Source organism: Erithacus rubecula (genome assembly GCF_903797595.1).
Source record: "Erithacus rubecula genome assembly, chromosome: 15".
Classification (NCBI taxonomy): domain Eukaryota; kingdom Metazoa; phylum Chordata; class Aves; order Passeriformes; family Muscicapidae; genus Erithacus; species Erithacus rubecula.
Window position 1 is genome coordinate 11,465,634 of NC_136667.1, and position 15,727 is coordinate 11,481,360.

General features: G+C 38.7%; 1 protein-coding gene across 3 annotated transcripts in view; it reads right to left on the minus strand.

The window, feature by feature from the left end:
• The window catches only part of AMMECR1 (AMMECR nuclear protein 1), a 95,070-nt gene that overhangs the window by 28,797 nt on the left and 50,546 nt on the right, over window positions 1–15,727 (minus strand). Inside the window, exons 2-3 of one of the 3 annotated variants that reach the window (XM_079318613.1) lie at window positions 9,770–9,880; window positions 7,068–7,124 (exon numbers count right to left, since the gene is read on the minus strand). The exons of 1 other annotated variant lie outside the window; for it this stretch is intronic. In XM_079318613.1, the coding sequence (XP_079174739.1) occupies window positions 7,068–7,124; window positions 9,770–9,880 (168 nt within the window). The remainder of the gene's footprint in view (window positions 1–7,067; window positions 7,125–9,769; window positions 9,881–15,727) is intronic. One more of the 3 variants, XM_079318611.1, reaches the window with a different exon arrangement.

Sequence of the window (15,727 nt, forward strand, 5' to 3'; positions counted from 1 at the left end):
GCCTCTAAAACTTTAGGACTACCTCAGAAGTATGCTTAACTTCAGAAGTCTTCAGACATTCTTCAGCATTTATATGGCTGCTTGTGTTCCAGCAGTGGATAGGCTATTTCTTCTTCTTCTTCCAAGAGCTTTTCCACCATCTTAACTGCACAGCTCTTGTAAAGGACATAACTTCTCCCTTCCTGGTGTCAACAGGAACAAATTTTAGAAACAGGTTATCTGTCAGTACTATTTTAAAATATCAGAAAACACTGCTAATGTTTACAAGAGGATTGTAACTCTCATTATTCTGATCTATGGAAAATGGTAAAAAAACAATTTCAAAAGCTTCAACACCTTTGTGTCTAAGTGAACAGGGATAACAAGGGCTTTTGGAGCCCAGTTCCCCACACTGTTTGTGCTATTTCATCTTTATAGTCTTAAAATGAAGCATCAGAAAACACTTAAATGGAAAAGGTGCTCACAGACTGAAAACTTTAATTGAGACTCCTTTCCCACAGTGCCACCCACACAAAGCTCCATAGTTTAAACTTTTTAACAGCTTGTAAGCAAGAGACAACTCTTTTTCCTGTGACCTTGCTCAATCTTTGTCAATTGGTATTAAAACATCAAATTTCAGTAAAAATCAGTTCCTTGAGCCAAAGTGTATTTCTATTGGACAAGGTATCTAATACACCACAGCTGCACCTCAATTGCCAGACTCTTACTTGAGGTGTCTCATATTTAGTGCATGTAAGCACTGGCCAGTCTGTGCAGTGGGATGTTTTACTCAAAAGAAAGTTCTGGAAAATATCCCTTGCTCTTTATTAAAAATTAACACCTACTGCTAAGCTGAGAACAGCCAGAGAGAAAAACTCTCACCCAGAAGCAGGTAACTTCTATGCCAACTTTTTCCATTCTGTCACGTGCCCAAATAGACAAATCCTTTCTTTACAACTTAGGACACACTTCACCTATGCCTCTGTCTGCTGTGAGCACAGTCCTATCTTGTATTCTGCAGCACTAGCTCATAGCCCACCACATTGCTGCAGCACTTCTGAAATCAGTAAGTCACCAAAAGTCTCAAAAGAAAGCAAATGTCATTATAAAGCATTTTTAGGCAACATTTTGATGATGTTTCCCTTAAGACTATCTATATAAAGAGATTAAAAAGTCGACTAAAACCCATCGAAGTACCAACACTAGTAACCTGTACTAGGTAAAGGAAAAGTAGGTTATGGAAATACAGAGCTTTGTTATGAAAGCCAGAATGGCCAGTTCCCCTGCCTCAACCCCCCCAAACACTTCTGTCAATATCCAAACACAAATATCTGACTTAGAACCAAACTAAGGTTTCAACTCAACCACAACTCTGTTTGAATTTACATGCACCATTTTGTTCATATAATAGGAGACTATGTGGGAATAAGATGAAATGCAAGGTCACCATGAGAAAAACAGGAGTCACAAAGGATATGGGCTCCTCCCTGAAACCCATCTGGAAAGTCTGAGTAACAGCTGCATAGCACCAGTTCAATTGAATTTCAGCAACATCTGATTTATTCCAAATACCACAAGTTACATCGACTAATGAAAGTTATCTTGCTTGAGCATGTTTTTTTCTAAGCATGCATTTTTTATCAGAAGTTCATTTTTAAATGTCTTTTAAATAAGATTGAGTATTTCAAATTTGGCCATTTCCTTAGTTACACCAAATTCTACTGTGATATGAAACTTATGACAGTAAGTTTAAGTCTCAGTAAAACTTCCTCTAAACTTTATTGAGCCATTTTATACAGATACAGCAATTTTGTGGTAATTTTTAATTATAAAATTTATTTTTTCTTGGTTTTCAGGTACCTTTCATAAACAGTCAACTCCCAGAGTAAGATTACTCTACAAAACACAGTCATGCATTCTCCTGTGCCAAAGCATTCATATTCTATAATTCAGTTTCCCCAGCAAAATAGTAAAATGGTTCTCAATATTTGACAACCCTGGATCTATTGAAAAAGCTTTGGGTGAGCATCATTATGCTCTCCTCTTTTCATAAAGATAATAATCTAAGGACTGTCCTTTCATTTGTGGCATTTTCCTTTGCTTTCTTTCAAGAAGTGTTGCTAAGGAAACAGACTCTCATCTACCATTAGGTCCAAGGGTCTAGCAAGGTTTTTCTCAGGAATAACAGAGTAACAATTACAAAACCGGGAGTTTTTTGATTGTAAAAATTCTGACTTTTTTTTTTCTTTATTTAAAAACAAACATTCTCAACACATGTAAATACATGCAAAAAACATGTATTCCCTAGGGCATGCTCCTCTCTTCTAACAATAAGATTTTCCTTCCCAACAAAATAAGTAGTGTCTAACCAAATAACTGAAACAAAAATTTGGTTGGGCTTTTTTTTTTTTTTTTCCACTTAAAGAGCAATTATGGTATTTAGCTTTGCCCTTTGAGAGAAGGCAGCAAACAGTTCTGTTAAGCAACAGTTCCCTGAAGTAACGACCTGGCACTGTGTGCACAAAATCATTACAGATCTATTTATTGAACTGACTCACATAGAATAACTATGCCAGGCTCAATACATTCAGAATTATATACTTCACTTGGACTTTCTGTTATTGTGGGTTTACACCACAAACCATTTTACTAATGAACATATATTCCACTAGAACAGACCCTAGGATTTACCTAAATTAAAAGTGCTTGTTATTTGTAAAGTCAGTGTCTACAAGCAGAGTCACAGCAACTATAGCTTTCATTGACTTGGATAAAATTTAGAAACATGAACAGCCCCAAGTTTCAGTAAAGTCACATCTATATACTGATGATACAGCAGGCAAAGCCATGAGCCTGTACAAAACACATTAAAATAATTTTGCCTTAGTTTCAATAGCAGAAATCAGTAAATACTTAAAAATCACACTGTTAATACCTTAATTTGACATTTTAACAAAAGCATTTTTGATAGCAAAAAAGGAATTCTAAGATACAGTATTATTAGTACCCCTGGAGGGCAACACCATCATAAATATATACATATCTATATATATATCTTCTAATTTGTAAAGTGAAGTTGAGTGCTGAACTGCCTCAATATACTTCAGCCCAATTCTGACTCAGAACACGTATATGCTATATATTATAAGCTATATGTTTGGTTTTTTTTTTTTTTTGCTAAGGAGTTTTAGAGATATGAAATTGCTACAAAGTGATGAGAAAAAATCCCTCTCTCTGCTGCTGCCTAGCTGTCACAGTGTGACTTGGGTTTGTCAATTTTATAATTTCTTTTAGAGACAGGATTTAGGAGGAGACATAAGGCAGGCTTAAAACTTAAAAGGTTATAAGAAGAAATTTATTAATAACACAGAAGAATTCAGAATAAGATTCCTAGATTGTTCCCTACTCCCCCTTTCCTTCATTCCACATTTCTTAACAACAACATCCAGAAAACACTTCAGTCAGTTAACTACTTAAATAATCATTTCAGTTCACTTTAGAGAGACAAGTCCCTTTCTTGGTTTAGGCTTAGGGGATGTCTTCACCTTCACAATTTGCACCCGCCCGGGAAATAACTGCCAACTATTCATTTTCTTTCATTTTCACAGTCCTTCCAGAGCTGTGCTATGGGTTATGTTACACACTTAGGGTACCACTTTTAAAGGCAGACTGCTGAAAGACAAAATTCTCTTCATCTCTTTTTCTATTAAATGTCTCTGTTCATATTCCAGTCCCAAAACAGAGAGCCCCATTTCCTTAAAGCAAAAAGGTCTTCTTTTCAATCTCCCCAAGTATATTTCACAGTTTAAAGGAATTTTAGTGTAGTCACAGTCTCCTTATAGCCCACAAAAAAGGCTTTCAGCTACTCATCAGTTGCATCTTTTCCATCCCCTCCCATCAGGAACTTTATCTTCATTCCACTGACTTCTGTAGACGCCATGCTTTATTACTTCTCATTCAGGGGAGCTCAGGAGATTGAGAATCTTATGCAGGCATTAAAAGGGTTAGAGTTGCATCCAGGATGTGAAGAAGCTGGGCCAGGTCATTGCTGGAAAAACTCTGTGCCATGTGGATCATCTGGGGCCTCTCTTCTCTGAACGAGGGGGGGGAAGGGAGAGCCTTTGGTGGCTCCCTCATCCCTCTGCATGGCCGCACCACACGGAGACAGGAGCCGAGCTGAGCCGAGCCGAGCTGAGCCGAGCCGAGCTGAGCCGAGCCGAGCTGAGCCGAGCCGAGCTGAGCCGAGCCGAGCCGAGCCGAGCCGAGCTGAGCCGAGCTGGGGGACACCAGGGCCAGGGCAGGGGCCGGGGCCATGCAGCCAGGGCTGGGCCCAGCCAGAGCCACCTCACCCCCAGAGAGGCTGGAACCGAAAGAGAGCAGCCCACCCCCCACCAATGTGATTTATGAAAACAAAACAACTCTCTCATTTGCCATCTGGGATGCCAACCACCAAACCAGCCTCCGACTGTCCCCACATCCCACAGGGAAGCTCCCAGAGGGGGAACAGCCCCTCCACTCCACCCGGCAGCTCTGCTCCCCACCCTCCCATGTGGAACCAGCACAATAGCAGGTGAGCAGAACCTGCCTTACACTGGGCACTGGGTGATGTCCATATCATGGCAACATTATCAACTACCAGCCCAAGGTCGGTAGAGCAGAACAGCAGTCCAGCAACATCCTTGAGCTTCAGCATCCTTGAACTCTCCGTAGGCCAGGGAGCCCCCATCCTGGTCTGAGCAAAAAGCACTCAGTACACCCTCTAAAGTGTCAGTTTGGTACACCACCTCCTACCTCCCCAGGAATGTAGGATGCTCTGAAATCACTCCTACAGAACCCTGTAACTCAGTAAGGGAATATGATGGTGTAACTGTGTTGCTTACACTGGAGATGTTTAGCATTGAGAAGAAGAGGCTCAGGGGAGACCTTACTGCTCTCTACCTGCAAGGAGGCTGTAGCCAGGTAGGGTCAGCCTCTTCTTCCAAACAGCAAGTGACAGGACAAGAAAAAACTGCCTCAAGTTGTACCAGGCATCATTTAGACTGGCTATTAGGAAACATTTTTTCACCAAAAGGGTTGTCAAGCATTGAAACAGGCTGCCCAAACAAGTGGCAAAGTCCCCAGCCCAAGAGGGATTTAGAAGCCATATGGATGTGGCACTTGGAGATGTACTGGAGTGGTGGGCTTGTTGGAGTGCTGAGTTAATGATTGGACTTGATGACCTTAAAGCTGTTTTCCAATGTAAACGATTCTGTGATTCAATGTGAAAGATGAGTATCTGCAGAGTCCCAGCTGCCTGTAGTCTTACTGGTTCCACAAGCTTTAACAGCATGTAGGACATTTTTATTCTTAAAACTTAGTGGACTTTATAGGTTGAACCACCTAAAAATTTTACCCTTCATGACTGCAACTTGCTATTAAGTGGAAGGTAGGAGTTCCATATTCCAGAGGGTTATTGCCACTGGCTTCTCACATGCACTCTGGTACACAGTGGTTGTCTGTCCACTCAACTGGACACAGAACCATGTTATCACATATGGCCCTAACCACCTCTTCTCACTTGGAGATTTGTGCCCTCTACCTGAATAAGGCAACCCTGAGAACTCAGAGGCAAGCAGCAAGCACCTGCTTTTCACAGACACATACAAATGGAAAGGAAGCTTTCTGTCTTTAAAACCAGTATTATATAGAGAAGAACAGCATAACCCTGGTGAGTTCAGGCTGTCATGAACCTACACTGCTCTCTGCAGAGTTTAATTTCAAGTGTGATAATGTAAGCTTCATTTCACTATCAGGTGTTTTGCCACTGATGGCCATCAGCGTATTAACAGAATTTTTAAAAGCCAACTTGCAGCAGTGGTCTACTATAAATCAAAGCCAAGAGCAAGACAGCCTGCAAAGTATTATCAGTGGCAACACAGAAGCAACAGTGTGCTCTGAAATATCACATGAAATGTTATTTGCACAAATTAATTAAACCTATGACTTCTGTCAATAGTGAAGGCCACAACAACTGTCAAAAACAACGTATTACCCCCAACTCTGCAGTTCAAAAAAACTGCAGTCAGATGAATGAGTATTCTTTGCCCTGGATCAATGGTAATGACTACCTACACCCATACCAACACTGCTTGCTGGTAAAGGTTTTGGGAAGTTAGCACTGACTTACGGGACTGATTACAGGGTTAGAGTAGCAAACTTAACTAAACACATGAAGGAGTTTGTCCTGTCTGTACAAATACTTGCCACTAGTCTCTATCAAATAACACCAGCATCAATTTTACTGATATCAGTAATTTAATATTTTTCAGTTTTACCCTTTAAAAGTTAGCTTGACATACTGCTGTCTTACAGCTGAATGCTAAACTTTGGAACAGGAGGAAAGGGTTAGTGCTTTTGACAGAGAGAAGGCAGTATTGCACCAACAAGGACTAAGACTTTTGAAATTGCTGACAAGGACAGAGCAGTACTTGATGCCAGCAGCAGCCAAATCCTCATATGGAATGCACGCCCAAATTCAGTTATGAAAAAGTATGGAAATGAAAGGTTTCATTTCCTTCTATCTTGTGCTTCTCATCCCAAGCTTCTCTTTGTTTCCTTTTCTTGATCAGCCACATCTAGGCTAAGTTTCTGACAGCAGTCCTATTTCCCTCAGGTGGAATGGTAAGTAGGACACACAACAAAAAGACTGATTACATCATATAGTCAGTTGAGACAGTTCTATGCTAGCTAAAGTAAGGTGGGTTAAACCTAGTTTTCAGCCATTAGGTTAATACAGTTAAGCCTTGGAGTCTGCCAATTTTTCTTTCAACTTTCCTCTGGGACAGCAGACTGCCTGTTCTCCACTCTTTTCCTCCTCAGATACATATTCTAGCCTTGATGGGCTAAACCAACATGGAGTTAAAAATCTATGCACTATACTTCTATATCCAATAGGCATAAAATATTATTCAAATTCCACAAAACAATTAGAAAGAACTGAAACCATTTTGTTCAGTATCTCAAATGTATAAAAGCAGGAATTTAAAACTTCAGTGCCAAAACCTAAGTCTTACTACTGTACAAAATACATGAAAAAGTAATTTATCAACCTGTTATAAAATTCTCTGGTAACCTGCTTCCAAGTTCTGAGTATTTTCTTGAAGGAGCTGTAAAACATAAGGTAATTTTCATAATCTGGAATGGTTTATTTTTATGAATTCAGATGGGATAGTCAATTTAACACATTCAGTCTGAAGGATTATTTTGCCCATTGTAAAATTTTGTCATTCTAAAATGCAATATTGAACTGTAGAACATTTGGACATGGTTTACCTCCCAGTAAAATCAAACAGAAATCACTAAGTCTGAATCTCTCTCTCCATAAAGTTCTGCAGAAGATTTTAATAATACACATCCTTTCCCCTGGGTTTCACTGATATAACTGCTAAGAAAGATTAATTCAACATGTAGATTTTGTAAGGAATGCTGTAACAGCTTTTTTAACTATGGGTATTCTCATCCCTCCTCAGAACTTAGGCAGATGCATCCAATTAATGATGAATCATTCCACATAACTTTCCTGTTTAGAACATACTGGCAATATCCACACAACAACCTACAGAGCTCAAAATGGGCACATATCACCACCATTTTTGGTTACAGACCTGAAAAAGTGTAGAGTGGGGGTGTCCCAAGAAATTGTTGATTCCAGACTCCTAGATGAACTATCATTGTGCTGCTTCAAAGGAACTATACTAACATATGCAGATAGATGTGTATGCTACATATTGGATATGATATACAGCCAGAGAACACCACTAGAAATAACAAAATTTATTTACTGTGATCCTAACGACTATTCAGCATATTTGCAATAAAATTATGTGTGAAGGGAATTGTGGATATTTTGATTGCTAAGCACCAGGACATTTAAAAACAGCTGTTCTTTTGTATCATTTTACTTATAGAAGGGAACACCTTTTTTGTACCTTCTGATATGAACTCTATATTTCAGTGATCATATTTGAAGTTTGGTTGTTATTTAAAAAAAAGAAAGCAACCTGGAAACATTTTAGGTACCATAGGCATAAAAAAGATTTACCATAAAAGGTATCTAAATCCAATATTCACTAAATGTTGTATTTTATTTCAAAGCAACTTATGTGCTATGAAAAATTTCTTTTTTAAAAAAAATAGGTTGGTATGTAGTGCCATTTTCCTTATCCTGGAAATTACTGATCTATCCTCTGAATAGCCTAGGATAAACTTCCACAGCATGTAGGCATACCATAAATACTGCACTGAAGTTGTTTCAGTTCCCTTTAATTTTCATCACTTTCATGTATTTTGACTTCTGCTTTCAGAGTTAGAATGCAGCGACAGGAATCATATAACCAGTTTTAAAACTATTTAAGAGTACAGTCCTGTCTGATTTCTGAGAACAGAAAAATCTACAAGGAACAAAAACTATTTTCTTGAGCCTTATTCCTAGCCCCAGGGGGAAATTTTCTGTACAAGCTCACTGTTCTTGATCATGCACTGTAAAGCATACACCTACATGAAACACTCTCCAGCACAGGGGAAAAGTTGTTTTTCATTCAGTCTGGCTCACTAATGGTTAAGATTTTAAGCCTTTTAACCCTCAACAAAGAAACTGCTTTGAATTTTATTAAAAGGCTCTTCTCACTGACCATTTTGAATGCTGAGGCATTAAAGGACACAAGCAGAAACATTCCAGAGTGCATAATAAATAAATTTAACACAATAAGGGTAACTAGGTCTTTCAGAGGTTTGTAAGTGCTCCAGGAGATGAGCAGTTATCTTCTTTAAGCTCAGCAGAAAAGCATGAAATGAACTTCAGGTTGCAATTAACTAGGGAGACATGTCAAAAAGAACATCTCCATTCTAATACTATTTAATGTCAGGATGGACAAGGCATTTTAACAGCAAACAGGAATATCCTGTAATGGACAAAAGCCTCAAATCTAAAGTGATCTGGAAGCACTAATTATTTTAAGTGATGACAATTTTAGAGGTCTACACATGCCAGAATGCAGGTTCTATTTTAAAGCACAATAAAGTCTATTGTAACTGAGATGAACAAAATTCCATTGATTCTTTAGAGAATAAACTTAAGAAAACTCTTAGAAAAACAAGTAGAAGCTTGCTACTAGCTCTAGTGATAAACTTATTAGTTTTCACTCTATGCAAAGGAAATGGAACAATATTAAGGTGAATGAATTTAGGTGTAGATCGGAACATGAAGATTATGCCATCAGGGAGTGAAGGATTATCATCACTTACCTCCCTCATCCAGAAGCTTCCCACTCAGGGGCTGGGATGTATCTGAAGAGTAACATGTAATGGAAATTTGTAGCATTAAATTAACTGCAGCTGTTTGGAAGCACCTGATGGAGAAGAGGTGAGAATACCTGCTGTTTTAGAAGTGTGAATAGGATAATCCCCAAATCTGACTTTCTGGTCTTCTGGCCTGAGATTAACTACTAAGGTTAAACTTTGTCTGAACATGGAAAAATACTAATAATCAGTTACAATAAGCTACTGGAGAGTAGTTTACAGACCAATAAAATAAGAATAGGCTCAACTTATGTTTTTTAACTGCAAGCATGGCCTCGTGACATCAGTAGTCAAATATCCAGGCGATACTCTTAGCATCAAAAGCAGACACAGATTTTCACTGACTCATACAGTGACACAGTCAAAAAACCCAAAACAAACCAAAGTACACCTATCAACTCCTCAACAGACTAGTTAAACATGTAAGTCAAAGCTACAGAAAACAAATTCTTACCTAGTAAGTGTGTACTCCCTGAGTCCTGAATGCAGGTTCATGGCGGAAAAAGTACCTATGCATCCACGCAATCGTTTATCTCGACCAATCTTCCACGTTACAAACAGTGGGCTGTGTTAGGGAGGAAAAGACAGAAGTGATCACAGGAGCAATTTTGACAGTGTGAAATTTCAGCAACAGGGCTCTTCCATTTCAGCAACAGGGGTCAATCTCTAAAATAACTCTATCTGAACAGGCCATAGCAGTGAGAAATGTCCTTTGCAATTCTTTTGACTGTTCTAGAAACATTGTTTGTGTGACATAATAGAAAATAAGATTACTGGAATAGTTTAGGGACAGAATGAAAATGCTTGGTAACAGATCTGATATGCTCACTGTACCTTACTGTTACCCATTAAGCGTCTCCTGTAAATGGGAAAAGTCTCACCTCAGAGATCTGTATGTAAGGAACCTTGATGGAAGGGACAAATACCCCTGTCACACTAGCCACCCCCTCCTGAACACAAATAATTTGGTTGCTAATACTGCTGGCTAGAAACAGAAATCCTTGGAAGACAAAAAAAATTTAGGAATGCCCTCTAAATTTAAAGAGCTACCAGAGGAAAGGATATTTTCTCCATTACTCCCATTTAAAAACATCAAAAATTACCAGAAGCAGAGCAAAATCTCTAAGTTGAACACATGACCATGACAGTTACAAAGAAATACTAATAACAAACCAATTCACACACTAAATTAATCAGAAAGAGGAGAACTGTAAGGCTCTTGGGGACCAAACCTTTTCCTGCAGTTCTAATGAATGGCATTAATATACAAGAGAAAACTAAAAAAAAAACAACCTAAAAAATGAAGAGAAAACTATACTAACTTGAATTTCTCAAGGGAGTGCACATGGCATGCGGATACCAATCCTAACAAAGATTTCTAATACTGAGACAAACAGGGGTGTTTTGAGAAGAAACACATGCAATAGTTACTCTTTTTCTAGAAAGGTGACAAAGTGAATTACATGGATCAGAGTGCATTGCAGTACATGAACAGATCAGTCACTGCACAACCGCACTGTGTAGCAGAGATGGGTGTGACTGTACTGGGGTGCCGTACATAGGGATGGCTGCACTTTGGGACTCCCAAGGAACAGCCTGTATCTCTTTTCTCCTTCCACACCATTCACTTTATGTGGTGTGGCACAAGATGCCTGTCCTGTGATGGCAGAAAAGGATATGGCTCTGTCTGCAGCACTTACACAGCAGCATTCGGTCCTCTCCTAACTTGCTAAAACCTGTTATCTATCACCTGCTGGTACAGCAATTTCCTCCTTATTTGACTAAGCTGGACAATTTCCCTTCTTTCAATGATGATGAATAAAAGAGGAAGCTGAAGTCATAGTTTTCTTTTGTATTTCCTTTTATTTATTTTTTACTGCCACCCCCTCACCCTTTTTAAAAAAGTTTAGTAAGTACTGAAAAGCATAAAGCCAGAAGGACCCATTACCAAACATTTAATAAAATGTGGGCTATTGCACTATTTTCCATTCAGATCAACAAGTGGCATTTTACTAGATTTTCAAGAAAGGTATTCTAGTCACCCTTAATGGTACCAACAAAATTATTAGATCGCAATGGCACCGAAATCAGTCTCTCCCCTTGAACAGAAATAATCATGAGTAAGACTCTAAATGGACTTCAGGATTATTCTCTTGACCTTTATCTTTGGATTATGAGATTTATTATCTGTAATAGTGGGGGACTGTAATTCAGGGAAACATATACCTATTTATTTTCCTATCAAAACTGAATTCCTTCTAAGATGCATCATTACTGCAACTTTAAAAGGACAAGAGAGGACCAGAGAATGAATGTCAAATAATACTGAAACGTGCATACACTTTTTGAAGGTCCTTGTCAATGCATACCAAGACAAAATGTAAAAATTACATACATATATATTTTTGTACTAGGAGTATGAACATACTGTTCAGACTGAGTTGAATAAATGAACCACTGGTAGCCATTATTACCATACAACACATAGTCTGACTAAAGATGTTTTTGCAATCTTTCAACTTCTGCATTGCTCCCCAGAAGCCACTAAACATATGAGGATGTCCACAAAGGAAACCTAAGCTTACTGTACAGAATGACTCAATTACCATCACAGATGTCTTCAAAGTGTAATATGGACCACAGGCTCAAAACAGTCACTGACCCAAGAGGATTCTAACTCTTAAAATTCAAGAAACAAGGCTGAAAGAGACCTTCACAGCTCCCTGTATTATAAGGAATACCTACATAACTCTGTTCATAAATGATCCACGTTCTACTATCAGAAGTAGAAATAATGGTTACAAAATCCCCAAAATAAAAAATTTGAATGTTGCCTTAAAACCTTGCTGAAGTTCAGACCTCTGGAAAAATTCCAATTTCCTGCCAAAATGTTTTCGGAGCTTCTACCTAGCTACTCTTGTGCCAACATTGTCCTTTAGTTTAAATAGTTCTTTCCCTTCCTGGTTATTATTCCCCAAAGTATTTACAGAAATAATTCACATTAATTCAGACTTTACTCTGCTGAGTGGGATGTGCTCATTCAGTTTCCTCTCAAAGGGGAACTTTACATTCTGACCATGACATCTCTTTTCTACAGTTTTTTTCCAGTTTAAATTTGCCTTCTTGAACATCTGTGTTTAGAACCACAGACAGAATTACAGAGGAAGGTCTTGCACCTGGATGGAATTGATGCTTCTATCTCTGAACTAGGAATACTGACTGCTACTTTTACAGCCTAACATGAAGTCTCCAGAGAGCATGTCTAATCTTACACTGAACAAAGACCATGGAAAACCTGCTCACAGAAGCTACACAAGTTATGGAGAGAAAATAGTATTTTTCTTTCTAGTGATGTTATTTTGCTTTTTATTGGCACCCCTGCCTTCAGCTGCCAGCCTATCTTCCTCAACCCTGCAATTCTTTTCTTGTGTTCTAAAATAAACTTACTATCTGACGTAACTGCAAATTTAAAGCTCAAGTCTTAAACTCCACAGATATTGATGTCAAAAGCAGCTAAGTAAATTGGTTCATTTTCAACTTGAAAAAAATATTTCATCTGTTACCTGTTTCTCTTAAAATAAAAACAAGCAGTTTTTTGAGCAACATGTTGTTAAACCTAAAAATCTTTAGTAAGAAGCAGGAAAGATGGCAGATGCTTGGATTCCCTGCTATTCAATGACGTATAGCAAGGATATGCATGACATCCTGGAGATTAGTCATCTTTTTGTCTAAGGAAGCTTGAAGCCATGTATCCCACAAAAATCAAAGAACCTACTGGGTGGAGTACCCTCACCTTTTTGCTTAGTTCCCTCTTGATGTAGTCAGAAACCTGCAGATGTTGTTTGTTAGTTTTAAAAGAAACATTCACAAAATCAGACTTTGTGCTTCCCAGGGAGCTGCTCTAATAATCAGCTTCAAACAGTTCTGTTACTCAGTTTAGGAGGAAGCATAAAAGCAAAAAAGCTTCAAGCTTGGGAGTGAGTATCCTGAACCACTGGACTCAGAAATTTATTTGTTCAGCTTCTCTATGTGGTGCAGAAGCCTCTAACATATGGTGCTGACAGTGTTAACAGGAGTTTTGCAAAGCACCACCAAGTATCAGTAGCTGAAAGATGGTGGAAGATGTTTCAAACCATAAAGGAACAGAAGAAGAGGCCAAATCCAGACCCTCTGTAGCACCTGTAAACATGGCAATCATTCTTCTTTAGTAAGAGTCTACATTTTGATTTGAGAGCCAGACACTGAAAAAGTATTTCTGTTGAAAACTAATTACAGGTGCCACAACAAATTCACAAGCAACCTGAAGACCATAAACTCATCATCCAGACATTGCATAACTTGCTATTTATCAAAAAGTGTTGCCCAGCTCCAATCTAAATAGCAGGAACTGTTTCAGATATTTGCTATAGAGGTTGTCAGGCACTACTCCATGAAAATTAGCTGACTGTGTATAGTTTTTTTCTTTCAGTTGCAAAACTGAATTAAAGAGACCGCTGCAACATAATGAGTTTAAACTGATTTTACTTCCGTATATACAACTGCAGTCATCAAAAGGGGCACATGTACACAGTCTCTCTGTCTCCTTGTCAGATTCTAAAATACATCCAACACCCTGAAGACCAACCTTAAAAGCAAGCCAGAAAATGTGTGGCTGAAGCCCAGGTGCTTGGGTCACTTGATCAGTGCTGCCTATGTCACACTCCAACTACTATTATACCCTTCTCATTAATGAAAAAACTAGGACAGCCCTGTACTTCCCATGAGCATTAATCTATCACAGCTCCTGGAGAACTGCTACAATCCCTATGCAAGTTGTAATGTATAAACCTATCTAAACACTGAAAGCAAGCATCAGAATAGTCTCTGATACATCATGCTTAAAAAGTAAGCTTAGGGCACAGCCAAAATCGCCTAAACCAATTACTCACCTGTTGCTATATATTACTGAAAATATTTTGACTGAAAGCAGAAGTCTGCAAGCTATTTTAGCAATCAGCTACCACAGTTAAGAGTCATCATGTCAGTAATTTACACTGACATCATGCAGAATGCACTGTTAAAAATATCTTCTTTTGATAGACTGCAGCACTGGATACAAGCTGACTTACCAAAAAGGTAAAGGGATTCTTTAAATTTGGGTGTGGGAGATAAAGCAAGAACCATGAATAAATTGGTCCTGTCCTGGTATGACCAGTATGAAAAATTTAGCTTTCTTGTTGTGGATATGGAGAAAAAGAAGCGGGGAGAGGTGAGAAGAATAGGGGAAAGAGAGTGTTACAGTTGAAGAATATTTCTTTACTTTTATAAAAGATGAGTGAGAAATGTTTGTTTCATTTGAAGACTTCAAAGTAATAAAAAACTTGGAGGACTTTGAAGTGAAAAAGATTGAACTTGATGAACTTGTAGGTAAAATGATATTTAGATAGACATTTTAATTATAGTTATTTAACCTTTTATAACCAGAGAAGGTAAGAAAGCCTCTACAGCCCTCATGTTACTTGACACCCAGAGCTGTAGGATCTGACATGTTGAAAAGCTGCACTCATCCCTCTGTAAGACCAGTGTACTTCCACTTCAGCTCTGAGGACCTCCAAGCTCTCACATGCCCAGGAAGCACTTGGAAAAAGCAAAGCGGCACTGCCAGTGTTTTCCTTTCTGCTTTACACAAATGAGCTTGCTCCCCAGTTCCAGAAATTTTAAGATTCACATTCTTTTACAAGAAGCTTACTCTGTCTTATTTGTGATCATGCTACACCTTCTAATAACACTAAACCTTCACCTATATACTGTTTCCAATCATACTGTTTCCAAACAGAAGCACCTGGAGGAAAAGGAATTCAGGGAATTCACTGGAACAGTCTGCTGCAACCCCCTCACAGGTGCAGTGCCAGCCCTGTCTGGAAGCACAGAGAGGAGCCTCCCTCCTATAACTCACACACTCAACTCTGGCACTCTCCAGGCTGGGGCCACTTCCAGCTGTCACAATGCCATGAGCTAACTCTCATTACTCAATATGAGAATACAGCTCAGGAGTGACAGAGACAGCACACAACACCGCTCCCTCCAATAGCTTTATCAAGCATACCTGCACAGACTTCTGAGGTATGCTGGATGCATCTGGTTTGTGATGAAAGGGTAAATTTGGTGGACCTGGTCAATAATCACAAAAACTTCTGGTGTCTTCCTCAAACAGTCATCATAATACAAGCACACAATGGGTGAAGGAGAATTTAGCTCACCAGACATATTCCAGAAAAACTCTGGTAAGACACAAAGTCAAGACAGGAGTTCATGAATCTTCAAAGGAGAATAAAAGAGATCAGCAATAGCCTTCCACCCACATTTATAATGACATAATTTGGTAAATGTAGAAAATTAATACATACAGTTTTCTGGAAGCTGAGAGAAGCAA